Source organism: Ursus americanus, chromosome 2, assembly GCF_024610735.1.
Source record: "Ursus americanus isolate L20-20 chromosome 2, mUrsAme1.1.p, whole genome shotgun sequence".
Classification (NCBI taxonomy): Eukaryota; Metazoa; Chordata; class Mammalia; order Carnivora; family Ursidae; genus Ursus; species Ursus americanus.
Genome location: NC_142128.1, coordinates 66693411 through 66706549, shown reverse-complemented (window position 1 = coordinate 66706549; position 13139 = coordinate 66693411). Strand labels below are relative to the sequence as shown.

Sequence of the window (13139 nt, the reverse complement as noted above, 5' to 3'; positions counted from 1 at the left end):
CTGAGGAGGTAGTACTGTCTCTCCTGCGCAGAGAGACAGCCAGGCCTCCACCCCTGGCGCATGCAAGGGGCATGCACTGACAGTGAGAGCACGCTACCTAGTTGGCGGCCGCGAGCAGGTGCGGCAGGCGGGAACCCAGAAGAGAGCTCCTGTCCAGAGGAGGGGTCCTCACGCAGTCAGAAGGAGGAGAAGCAGAGAGCAGGTCAACCAGACACCAGAGGGAGAGACAGAAGATGACGTGGCAGGAATATTGAGGAGCGGAGGGAAGTGGGGAGCTACTCAGATTACCCCCTTCCAGGGCAGCACGCAGCAACGCCCAGGACGTCCCGCCAAGGGTGGGGAGTGGAGAGCTGGCCCGGAGGCAATTGGGGCTGTTGGCGGAGAGGATTCAGGGCATCCCAGGGCTGATCCTATCTCTGTTCCCAGCCAGGTCTGCGGCTGCAACAGACTTGGGTTTTTGATCCAGCCTGAAGTAATGCATCTATCTAATGGGGAGGGCTCTACCTGGAGAAGCTCCAGGTTCTTAGGCCACAAGGCAAAAATGCTGTAGAGCTGAATTCTTTCTGGGACCTCAGCATATTCCCCAGGTGAGACCCTCAGTCTCCCAGAAAAAGCAGGTAGCCTGGTTTACCCCTCTTAATATGAGAAATCCGAGTGATTAATAGTCTCAGATGTGAACCTCCCTTTGGTCTCTAACCCCTTGGGTGTGAAATCATGCGTCTCTAAGGCTTGGAAGGAGAGAAGACGGGGCTCTCCTAAGCAGCAGTGTCGAATCCACACCCTCCAAATGCTTTCCCGGCGGGACCCTCGCTCCTCTGTACCACCCTTCCCCAGCACATGATTCCTTTCTGACGGGAGTCATTACCAGTGACATGTCCTACTTCTCTGGGAGTAGAGATGGGCCTCTTTCCTCTGGATCCTGCCTGTCCCCACCCTCCTGCAGGGGACCCAGCTTGTGGGCAGATGCAGGGAGGGGCTTCCAGCCAGCGAAGCTGTAAGGAGGCATCTGGGGGTGGAAACTGCACAAGGACACAGAAAGCTGGGGCCCTGGCGAGCTCTCTGGCGTGGAGGACACAGTGTTGTCATAGAGAAGAGGGAGACAGAGGCAGGACTGGTGGGTGTGACCTGGGGCTGGTCGGAGTGGGCAGCAAGTAAATTAATTTGCTAGTGAGCACCCTGTGCGTCCAGAGCTCTGCTCCGGGCACCAATCACAGGAAAACAGACATGCTCTCTGCACTTGAAGAGCTCACGGTCAAGCTAGAGGACAAAACATGCCTACAGGGAAACAAGGAGAAAGCAAAGGCACAGGAGCAACTGCTTGCAACAGGGGAAGGCAGAGGGCCTGGGGAGAGGCGGGCCAATTGATGGGGAGCGGGAGGGGACACCAGCCTGGCCCCACGAAAGCGGGCCACAGAACCGAGGGAGGGAGCCCAGTGCAGCGAAGTCCACTGAGCCCCCTCAGGGCTGGTAAGGAAGAGGTTAAGGCGTTCAGCGGTAGGCTGCGCAGGACTAGTGCCCAGCTCATTATCAGCCATCCAAGAGTTTCACTTGATGACCGCCACGGGACAAGCCTCCCATCTGTCTCTGCTCCCCTCCCTTCCCTGGGGAAGGGCCACTGAATCGGCACAGTCAGAACCCTTTGTGGACCACTGAGCATGGCCCTTGGAGTTGGGTTTTAAAGAGGCACTGCACTCCTCAGGGGAAGGGGAAGAAGGAGAGGGGCGGACAGGTGCAGAGAGCTGGGTTTGATGGGTGTGTGTGTGTGTGTGTGTGTGTGTGTGTGTGTGTCAGTCACTCGGGACGCTGATGAAATGCCTACGGCTGGCACAGCTGCGAGCTGGATGGAGTGTGGATGTGTCTGTGCACAGGTCTGGAGGGGAGGGCGAGACAGGCTGTGGGGCTGTGTGGGTGTGTGTGCGCAAGTGTGTATAGTAGGACTGTCTGTTGTTGGTGAAACAACCTGTTTCTGCGTCCCCGGCTAAAACCCGGCTCCCTGCAGCCAGTTTTATTAATTGTTCATTCTGTTCACACCTCCGGCAGACAGGACCCTGGGAGGCTAGGAACTAATTACGTGCCAAGGAAGCCCCTCCTTGTTCCCCAGAGCAGCACCTGGGTACGCTGCCCTCCTCTTTTCCACGGTCAGGTGACCAGAGTCTGCAGGACAGGAAGGGGCAGAGTCTCTGAGGTCCTACAGGCTCCAATACTGACCTGGCGTTACCTGCAGTTCCCGTCCTCACCCAACACCATAGCTTTAGGCTTTCAGGGACTTGGACAGCCATTCTCAACTAGGGGAGGGCGGGCTTTGTGCTAAAGTGCAGAGCCGGTATCATAATTTTATATTTGGAAATGAAAAGGAGCCTCTGGTCTCTGCATCACAAAATACAAACAGGGCACAGGGTTTTTATTGTTTTTAATGGGTTATGAATTTTTAAACATGGAAAAATACCGGCCCGCGATGAGCCAGCTGCAGGCACATCTTTGATGGGCGGATTCCCCGGGGGTTCTGAGGCAGCGACCCTGAGCAGGCACGTGAGGCCCATCTTCCCGTGCTCCTGTTCTCCCCACCTACGGTCTGCGTGAGGTTCGCCTTTCTCGACTGTAATCAAATGCAACTCCTCATTTTCTCTAGCGATTGACATCTGAGGAAGTTTGACTGGGGGTCTAGTTCCCTGGGCCCAGGGTAGGCAGAATTGCTTCCTAGAAGGGATGTCAGAACCCCACCAGTCCCCAGCCCCTGCCTCTGCTGCCAGGCCATTGGACAGAGGGTTCACGGGTTCAGGACGTAAGTACTTCTCCCCCAGGAAAAACCGGGGTACCACTAAAGCCCGTCTCTCCCGGCCCAACCTGAGGAGAACCACCCAACTGACTCCTGAGATAAGAGGAGGTGGCCTCGATAGAGCCTGGACGGACTCCAGGGGCCACTGCCTACTCCCTCCTTCCACCACCACTGGGGACTCCTTGGGGAGGTGGCTCAGGAACCTTCTCCATTCCTTCATGCTCTAGAATGCTCATTCCTTCTTCCTTTTCCTTCTGCACCTGGCCTGGGAGAGGAAGGCCAACTGACCTTAAAGGTGTGTTTTCGGCTGATGTTGTCCGAAGGCTGCACCGCAGCCACCCGGAAGCTCAGGAGGGGGATGCTACCCAGGATGCTCTCCTCCTTCTCATCTGTCGGGTAAACAGAGGCACAGGTGAGCTGCGCGTGCCTGCTGAGTGCGCGTGCACAGAGAGAGCGGAGCAGTCTATCAGCCCTACGACGATAAACAGAAACACGTCTGGGTGGCTCATCTCCTCCTGGTCAGGCACCAAGGGCTGCCACACACCCGCGTGCAGGCTGTGCTCTCCACAACACAGAGAGGCACACTCCCTGCAGGGGGGGGAGCCCGGCGGCCCTGCAGACACCATTCCAGATGCTGGGACTGTAGAGGCAGATGAGAGAGAAGTGCCACCCACCCTCAGGAAGCTTACCTTCCGGGCCGCAGGTAAACAAATAAGGAACAGCTAACCTGATGGAGGGTTTGCTATTCGTCAGGCACTGTTCTAAGTTAAACACCTTAATGGCTTTAACCCCACCCACGATCCTATGAATAGGTACTGCGATTACCCCATTTTATGGGTAAGGAGGCGAGACACAGAGAGGTTAAGTAATTTGTCCGACGTTACTGAAGTAGAGAGTGGTGGACTGGTCTTTGGACCCAAGGAGTCTGACTCCCAAGCAAGTGTTCTTTTCATTTTTTTAACTCCACCCCCCCTGTGGGGCTTAAACTCACAACTCCAAGATCAAGAGTCTCACGCTCTCCCGACTGAGCCCACCAGGCGCCCCTCCCAAGCAAGCATTCTTAGGCACTGTCCTAGCTATAAGGCTTCCCCACGCAAGACAATTCCAGCAGGGTTACACGTAATAGGATAATAATGGGATCGGGCCTGGCAGAGCGGGCAGTCCCATGTTCGGCTCTGGCTCCTCTGGGTAATTGTTTCTAGGGTTCTCCCAGGCACCCAGCAGCTTGCTCGGTCCTCTCCTGACAGGGGTCTGCCTTCCCCTTTATGGCTGCCGCATCTCCACAGGCAGACACGCCCCTGCAGAACCCCTTGGCTCTCTGGTCCCACATCAGGCTAACAACCAGGTTCCTATATAATTCATCATGGATCCCCAAAGGAGCCTGATGGATGAGCTAGTCGGGACCCCAGCTGTCAGCAGGAGCCACAAAAGTTGGGGGTGCTCTGTGGAACAGATGGGGGGCAATTCCCCACTTCCCTGGGATAGCTCTTTGTTCCCGAGGCTGGAAACTCTGGAACACCCTCCATTAGGGGTCAGAAGAAGTCTCAGGGATTATAGACTCATGAGCTCCCCTTCTTCCCTTCCTCCTCACTCACACAAGATACTCAGCTTAAGGTCCAGCCTTCTCTGTGGGGTCAGCATGGCACCCAGAGGAAGCTCAAAGCCAAAGGACCAGGAGGAGCTGGGGCCGGGGACCCAGGGCTTCTTCAGGAAAGCCGAGGCTGCCATCATCTGGAGGTGATGGCCTTCTGCCTGGTAGTATCCAGGCCAGTGTTTACAGGGTCTCTTAACAGCATCTCCCAGTGGATGGTGGCCCCCATCACAATGCCCTTTGAATTCACAACTTTTAAGTTTCTCCTCACAGACCAGTCCCACAGTCTGTCCTCTGCAGAGACCCTGGCTTTCCTTCAGCTTCGTTCAGACCCTGACTCCAGCTAGCCCTGGGTCCCAGAGGCCCAGCGCCAGGGGCCAGGCCCAGGCAGAGTCTTCTCCCCCAGTCTTGGGGGTTTTTTCTGAGGCTGGACCCTGTCTCTGCAGCCCCTTCCGATGTCTCTTTATGGGGTTCAGGTGGCAGCGACCCAGGGCACAAGGACAGCAGCATTCTGGAGGGGTCACTGGGTACAACCTTTGTTTGTGAAAGTTAATGATTCACCGAATTGCTCCCAGGACGCCCAGAGAAGTCAGGGCTCTGCCATTTCCAGGGCACGGAGGAAAGGAAACAGCCGCTCCTGCTGCAGAGCCATCTTACCCTTCTCTTCCTGTGGCCCCACACCATGTGACAGGGCCATCCCTGTCCTCAACCTCACCAGCTCCCTCAGGACCTCCTTGACACAACATCGCTGTACATTTATTTTAAAAATTACTTCCTAGAGGCTGCCTCACCCAAGTTATTAGGTCTCTCTCTCTCTTTTTGAGAGGCTTGGGAGTGAGTGTTGGGGCAGGCACAGAGGGTGGAAGCTGGGGGGATATTCACTTCAACACTGATTGAGCGCCTACTGTGTACCACGCGCTGTTTAAGGCACCGTGGCTATAGCAGTGAACGAAACTGAGATTTCGGCCTCCGTAGGTCGGCTCAGACCCTCAGGGGAACGGGAGATGAACACACAAGCTCTGACTGGTAGGTCACCTGCTAGCAGGGACTGGGGAATTTCCTCCTCTTCCTCCTTTTCCTAGCCCATCCCCTGCCCCAGGGCTCCACCATCGATCGCAGGACTGTCCTGTCTGCCCGCTGTGTCCCTCAGCAGCACCTAGACTCTGCCTGAGACCTGGTGGGTGCGCGGTCAATGTCGCTGAATGTGAAGTGACTGAGTGACCGTGTGAGCAAGCAGGCTCTGTCTTCGTCCCACGGTCGGTAGCGCCCCACGGCTGCCCGAGGCGATGGGGCAGATTTGCAGCCCCACCCCCACCAGTGTCCACCGACCAACGCCCCCCAGAGCAGAGGCTGGCGATCTGGCCAGCCCCAGGAGAGGAGGCAAGCTCACCTTTGTAGTAGAAGAGGCAGCGGTCGACCAGGACGAACCAGCGCTTGTTCCACTGCTTAACCCCGGAGCTGGCCTGTGGGGTGCGGGGAGGCAGAGGGGAGGGGCTGTGAGCTGGGCAGGGGAGCGGGGTGCGGGGGAAGGAGTGTGGCACTAATTATAAGGCCATCCTGCCTCTGGTCGCAGCTCTGCCGCTACCAAGTGGCAGCCCACCCCCTTGAGACCTCAGATGCAGGAAAGTGACGTTAGATGATTGTCTGTAACCTTCCGGTTCCGCCATCCTGGGCCTCAGTGTCCCTCCCAGGGAAGAGAAAAGGGGTGAGAGGTGAGCCAGGATGAGTGGGCAGAGGGTGGGCAGGGAGGGTGGCGAGGTCAAACTGGGAAGAATTAGTGGATCCAAGAGGGACCTCCAGAATGAGCCAGTGGGTTGCTTCGACGGAGTGTGCGACCCAGCCTATTTCTGTCATTCCATCTGCCCATTAGGAGACCTGGCTGGGCTCCCAAATGCAGCACTAATGTTTCTGTGTGATTTGGGGAAGATACTCAACTTCTCTGAGTCTTTATAAAATTGGGAGATTCACTCCCAGAGATACAACATACCGAAAATAGGACACGGGAGGACATACCAAAACATGCAGGGGCTATTATTGTAACTACAGAGGAGCCAGAGTGATGAGGAAAAAGTGGGCGGACAGTGGAGGAGGCCTTACCTGTTTGAAGAGCCAGCCCGCCTTGGTGACAGGTGCATTGAGATTTCGCTTCATGGAGTGTGAGCGCTTCCCAAAGGCGATGGCCTTGCGGGACGTTCGGGTTGCCTGGGGAGACAGAGAAACCCACCTGACTTTCTTCCTCCCCTCCTCCCCGCTCCATCTGCAGTGGGAGCCACCCTTGCTGGGGGCTATAGCTCTCTCCACGCCTGGGGTGTCCTCACGCTTAGAGGGCCAGGTATGACTCCTGGATCTGTTCCTAACTCAAGGGCACACCTTTCCAATTCTTTGACTCTTTTTCTTATCTCTAAAACAGGGCTCAAAATAATAGTCTGACCTGTCTCACAGTGGTACGGATTCTGTCGTTGTTTTAAGGAGAAAATAAGAATTCTCATTTTACTCCTGGGCTATCTTTCTTCTACTGTCCTGATTCCCCGCCTCTCTCATAATGCTTTCTGGAACCCACACAAATGCCAGTAGATTCCCTACATCATCATCTCTCGGAGTCCTGCTCACTCTCAAATGTACATAGCACAGAGCAGGGAAGACACACAGGGGTTCCTCTGGCTCCTTATTGCCACATGGACACTGTCATCCTTCCACATTCTGGCTATAATCTCTCTGGAAGCACCGCTGATCTTCCACTGTTCAGCCCTTCTCATCACTGTCAGCTTCTAGATCATTCCTTCAGAGTCTTAGGATTCCGGTATCAATCATCTTCATTCTAAGTCTGGCCATCCCTGTGGCATTGTCCTTGATGATGACTGATCCAGCGCCCTAACCTGTAGTACTGTGACAGCCTCAATTCCAAAATCAGTCACTGCTACCCCGGCACTCACTCCCACAGCTGCACCCACATCTTCAGCCCTGGTATTCCCATTTCCTGATGCCATCCCCTCCTTTGGGCTTTCTCACTCAATACTCAATACCACCAGCTTTTCTACTGGATTCCCCAGCTCCTCAGTCCTTCCCTTTTTTTCTGGGCCCATTAGCCACGTCCTGGTGGTAGTTATTTCCCCACAAAGCCCAGCTGCACGTTGGGGTAGGTCACCGACCCTCTCAAACACCCCATCCATTCTCATTGCTGGAGCTTTTCTAAAACTCAAAATCCCAGAGCAATCAAATTATCCCCTCCCTGCACTCTCAGCCAGATTAGGGCTTGTGATTATGGTTCCGCCGTATGGATGAAGCCAGCACACAGGCCCCCCCCCCCCGCCCCATCCCCAACCTCAGCCTGGCCCAGCAGACCCAGCTCTGCTCCATGGAGATAATCCAGGTTATCAGACACACACTTCCTCAATTTCACACCCTTTTACCTAGAAAATTACTGTCCTCACCACTGTCACCTCTTTCTCTCCAATGTCAAAAGAAGAGGTGTCGTCCTCCTTTTCAAGCCTAACACGTTCTATCTGCCATTTCCTGAGATTTTGCTCCATGGATAATTTTTTCTCAAATCTCTTCAACCTTTCCTTCTCCGCTAGCTGCTTCTCCTGAGCAAACACGCTCATCCTTAAAGCATCAGCCTGTCTCTGTCTGTCTCTCCCCTCCGCCAGCTCTCCCTCTCTCTCACGCGGCCACATCCACCGGAACTGCCCCTCAACCCTACACCCCTGCAGGCCCTCGGGTAGCCCTCTCTTCCTCGCAGGAACAGGCTCCTGGGAAGCGTCCTGACGTCCTTGCCTCACGTTTACTCCAAACCCCCTCCCACCTCTTTCCTGAAGGGCCAGTTGCCATGTCATTGAATTAAAGCCACTCTGTCCTTGGCCATTCTACAACACTGACAACATTGCCCTTTCTGTCCCTGAAACCCTTCTTTTGGTTTCTGTGACAGGATTCTTTCCTCCCTCCGTGGCCGCTCCTTCTCAGTCGCCACCTTTACCTTATTGGTGGACCTCAACCAAACTTCCAATTCTCGTTTTTCTTGTTCTACGCTGTCTACGTATCTCATCTACACCCGTTGCTCGGCTAGCAGCGCTACGCTGAAAACGCCCTAACCCGTGTCTAACACCTGTCTCCCAGCCTCAGCCCATTTTGTGACTGGTCGCCCAACCAGGCCTAAGGAAGTGCGAAAGGAAACTCATCCTCTTTCTCACCAAGCCTGTTCCGTAGCTCTCACCCGGCGAATGGTACTCCAAGCCACCCGGTTGCCCAGACCTGACCCCTGAACTGTCTCACACGGTTCCCTCCTTCCTCCGCTCCTTACACGGCCTTGGCGCAGGGCGTGAGTCTCTGTTCCTAATGGTTCTCGCATCTGTTCTTTCCTCCCAGGCCATCACCTCTTCTTGCTGCGTACCATCTACCACAAAGTAAGGCTACGTCTCTAAAACACAGCATCGTCACGATGCTCCCTGAACATTTCTTACGACCTCTCATCACTTAGAAGGGAATTCAGTGCCTTAGCACAGCACACAAGGACAAGTGGGTAAGATTTGTAGGGCCCATGACCCGTCTTCGACGCGTCTACCCGACGGGGCCCTCACTGTCAGGCCGAACTCCAGGTGGCTCTCTCCCAGGCCCCCGCCTTTGCTCACCTTGTTCTCCCACAGGTGAGGTGGGGAGCCCCATCTCCCTTGTCTCCTGACAAATCCCAACTCATCCTTTAAGCCCAGGGTAGGCCACCCACCCCGACTCCACAAAACCTCCCAGACCCCCCAGCGCAGTGAGCTGGCCCTTTTCTCTGTCCATTCCTGCGGTCTAAAACTTGTCACCCTGCAATGGAGCAGTTGGCTTTCCAGCTCCTTCTCCAGACTCTGAGCTCTTTGTAGGGAGGAAGCTGAGGCTTGCGTGTCTCTTCATCACCAGGGCCCAGCTACAATAAGCACTTAGTACATACTTGCAGAAGGAAAGAAAGAAGAAATTGGGCTTGATTATAAAGCACATCCCAAACTGGGGAATACAATTCTTTTCCAAACTTTACTAGTAAAAATCCACATATAAAGATTAGGCACCTGAGGAAGTCACCCACCACCCGAAGAATAAGCAACTCCCCAAATCCTTCCCTTCCTCCTCAGTCCGTCTTCTGCCACGGCTTCCCCTCCACTCTGCAGCCTAGAAGTTGCTCCCATAGCTCACCCCTTCTGCCATTCTCCTGCCAACCCTCTATGCCCTCGCCTCCTTATCTTTCTGCCACAGCTTCCCAGCAACGCTCCACCTTAGGCTAATCCAACCATCTGCCTCCCCTGCTTTCACAGCCGGGCTGGGAGCAGCACTGGAGGAAAACCACACGCATCTGTGGACTGGAGCCACTCAGAGTCAAGTCTATGACCTCAAATGACCCTTCAACATTATCACGCAATATTTCACATGCCCCTTGTAGACCTCTGTTCTTGTTCTCTGAACTCTGGGCATATTCTCAAGCCCCAATGCCTCTCCACCCACCCCACTCCTCTCTGCAGAAAACCCTCCCTCCTACTTCCCTATAGAAGTTGAGGATATCAGATGGGAATGTCTTTAACTTCCTAGACCTGCACTGCCTAGCTTTACATACCTTTTCTCCGCAGCGCAGAAGGGGGGCCCCTTCCCTAAGCAGGCTAACATCACCCCTGCCTCTGACTTCTCCTGTCTCCATGAGACTCACAGCTGTCCCCTTCCTCCCGAACCTATCTACTGGGCCATTCCCCTCCTGCTCGCACCTCCTGAAGCAAAGCGAAACGGACCAAGAAGGCCCCCCACTAGCTTACATATCTTCCAGATTCCATCCCCTGCCCCTCATTCCCCTAACAGTCAAGTTTCTTTATAAATAAACATTTTTCAATATTTCAAATATTTCAGAAAAGTAGAGAATAAATCACCACTATGTGTTGGTTTCCCCCTAATAGCCCACGACAAATAGAGCTGAAACCCCCTTTGAACCACTCCTCAGTCTCACTACCTTTCTTCCTTCCTAGACGCAACCGCTGACTCAGAACTAGTCTGCCTGCCCCTGATTACACGCTTGTAGCGCAATCTACCTGTCCGCGCGTCGTACTGCTTTCACGTAGGCCGTTTCACGTAAATGGTACCACAGCGTTCATACTCTGCAACCTGCTTCTTACTCAGCAACACACATTCAGGATTTATCCTCGGTAATACATAAAGCTCAGGTCCAATTTAATTTTCGGAGAGCGCTCCCTTGGACGACTATATCACCGGTTACTGTCTAGTTTCTTAGAAGACCAGTCCCTAATTCCTCACCGTCTCTCCGTCTCCCCTCCCAATTCCTCGTTAGCCCTGTCTGGCTTGCCTTCTGCCCTCATCCCACCACGAGTCAGGGTCTCCAGGGCTAAACCCCAGGGACGCATTCAGCCCTTATCTTACTTGACCTCTATGCCACATTCTTCTCTGGATTACTTCTTCCTCCTGAGGCGCTCCTTCCTTTCTGAGCTCTCGACGCCATAGGCCTCAGGAGTTAGTCCTCTTTTGCTGTCCCCCTAGGTCAGTGGTTCTCCACAGGAAGGGGAGGGGGCAGTTTTGTCCCACAGGGGACACTGAACAATGTCTGGAGACACCGGTTGTCACAGGGCGGGGTCTACGGGCATCTGATGGGTAAAGGCGGGGGACACTGCTCACCATCCTACAGTGGAAGGACAGTCCCACACCACAAAGAACTATCTGGCCCCAAACACTAATAGTGCCGAGGTCGAGAACCCCTGGTCTAGAGATCAGTCTTCTACAAGGTGCTGGTCTGACCCCTCTTCCCTTGCCACTCTCCACTCCTCTTGTATCACCTCACCTGTTCTGTGGAGCCTGTGGAGACAGCCGGACAGGCTCATGTATTTCCTAGGATCCCTGCCCGACAGCTGGCCTCGGGGGCTAGACTTACCCGGACGCTGGGCCGCTCTGGGGGGACCTCGGACACCATGTTGTGGTTGGGTACGTCACTGTTGGTGATAGCCGGGCGTTTCCCACCTGCTTTATTGGACATGTCCAAGGCCGATCTGATTTCACATTGACCAAAAGAGAGGAAAGAAACTAGTCAAAACCCAGGAAGAATGGAAAGGCCCCATCCATCTTCCCCACCCCGCCACCCACGGAGGTCACCTCAGCTGCTCCCTCTGCTCTTCTGAGACCACATGCCAGTAATCTTGGACAGTTTCCTCTTTCTTTCCTGTAAATTTATTTTAAAAACCTAGACCTTAGGACTCTGGAACTCCTTTTCCTTCTAATTGAAAAGACACAATGGCTCAGTAGACTATGGGAGCCATTTAATTATCTGGTTTTTTTTTTTTTCCTTTTCGTGCACTGAGCCAAGATCCACAGCGAGAGGAATTTGCATTTGGCTCTGAGGGTTCTATCAGCTTCCCTCAGCACTTCCCTTAAAGGCCTCTGGTGAGAGGCCCACCTCAGACCTGTCTCACTCCTCCAGCACAATCTTTTGGCGGCACCGGCCTGAGATCTGGGGAGATGCTGGAAAGAGTGAGTGAGGGCGTCCAGCCGGACGGCCCTCAGAAGCTTCCATTCCTCAGGGCTGGGGTGAAAGACCCTAAGTCCCTCTGTTCACCACCCCCTCCCTTCCCCTTCTCAACTGCAAAGTGTGGGGGGAGCGGTGGAAAGGTCAGGCAGCCAGCAGGGACAGACGTACGTTTTCAAGTTAAATTTTTTGTTTTCTTCTGGGACCTGGCCAGTCACTGGGTGTAGAAATGTGTTCCGTCTTTCATTGTGGCTGTGGAGGCAAAGAACAGACAGAAGTTGTGATAAAGATGGAGACAGAGCCAAGGGTGGGTGGGCAGTGACAGGGAGGGGTGACCACTTAGGAGAGCGTCCTTCTGCCCTCTGTGCGTCCAGGAGAGGCAGGATAGAGGGCTGAGCTGTAGAAAGAGCAGCTGCAGCCAGGTGGGGGGTGGGGAGACACCTTTCATTGTCAGTGCGAACTACTTATAGAGATTCCCGGAGGCTGGAAATAAGCCCCACTTAACCCCTTCAGTGGTGACCCTGGGCGTGTACGTGGGTGGGGGCGGGGGCCTCCAACAGCCAAGGCTCCCTGTGTGGCAGGTTCTCTCCCAGGAACAGCTCCTGCCCGTGCTCCACATTAAAAACTGCTCACTCATTATTTGCTGAAAGAATTCTCTTGTGACCTTGGACTCCTTCCTCTCCTGTTTTACGTACCACCTCTTTCTTTAAGTGAAACCAGAGGTCCAGAAACTCCATTCCTGAGCTTGACCTGGGACCCACTCACACTCCGGAGCCCAGGGTTTCTGCGTCTAAGGGGCTGAGCTGTAGCTGAGACGTCAGGGGCTGTCAGGCATTGAGGTTAGTGCCAGCTCAACGGTCAGATCTCATTAAGGTCTGCTGTGGCCTGCGAGTGGGGTGGGGCGCAGGGAGGATAGCCTGCCAGGGAGCAGGGTCTGTGCAGAGGCAGACGGGGAGCAGAGCCGCGGCCGCTCCTTTGGGAAGGCCTGCCGTGGCTCTCTGGCTGGCTGAATGTCAGGCTAGTTTCCTGGTGACTTTGGGGGGAGACAGGGGAGGAAGGGTAACAGATAGAACTTGGAGGGGGGCTGGTGCCGCGGGACTAAGCCGAAAATGGCAGCCATTTGCGATGGATTTGCAAGCAGGGGACCACTTGGCAAGAATATTATAGACGTTAAGCATCCAGCCAGTGGGGGGCTAGATGAGACTTAAGGTCCTCCTCACCCATCCCTCTTGAGACAGAGACTGTGAGAGCCCAGGACAGGCTCAGTCCACCCCAAGAAGCAGGCATCT

At 54.6% G+C, this 13139-nt stretch overlaps 1 protein-coding gene across 20 annotated transcripts in view; it reads right to left on the bottom strand.

Moving 5' to 3' along the window:
• Positions 1 to 13139, bottom strand: part of PLEKHA6 (pleckstrin homology domain containing A6) — a 135433-nt gene that overhangs the window by 29399 nt on the left and 92895 nt on the right. For 19 of the 20 annotated variants that reach the window (XM_045787571.2, XM_087856827.1, XM_045787580.2 and 16 more), the window contains 5 exons: positions 12022 to 12102; positions 11263 to 11377; positions 6465 to 6569; positions 5758 to 5830; positions 3065 to 3165 (listed from right to left, as the gene is read on the bottom strand). In XM_045787571.2, the coding sequence (XP_045643527.2) occupies positions 3065 to 3165; positions 5758 to 5830; positions 6465 to 6569; positions 11263 to 11377; positions 12022 to 12102 (475 nt within the window). Of the gene's footprint in view, positions 1 to 97; positions 2432 to 3064; positions 3166 to 5757; positions 5831 to 6464; positions 6570 to 11262; positions 11378 to 12021; positions 12103 to 13139 lie in introns of those variants that run through there. The other variant, XM_087856856.1, reaches the window with a different exon arrangement.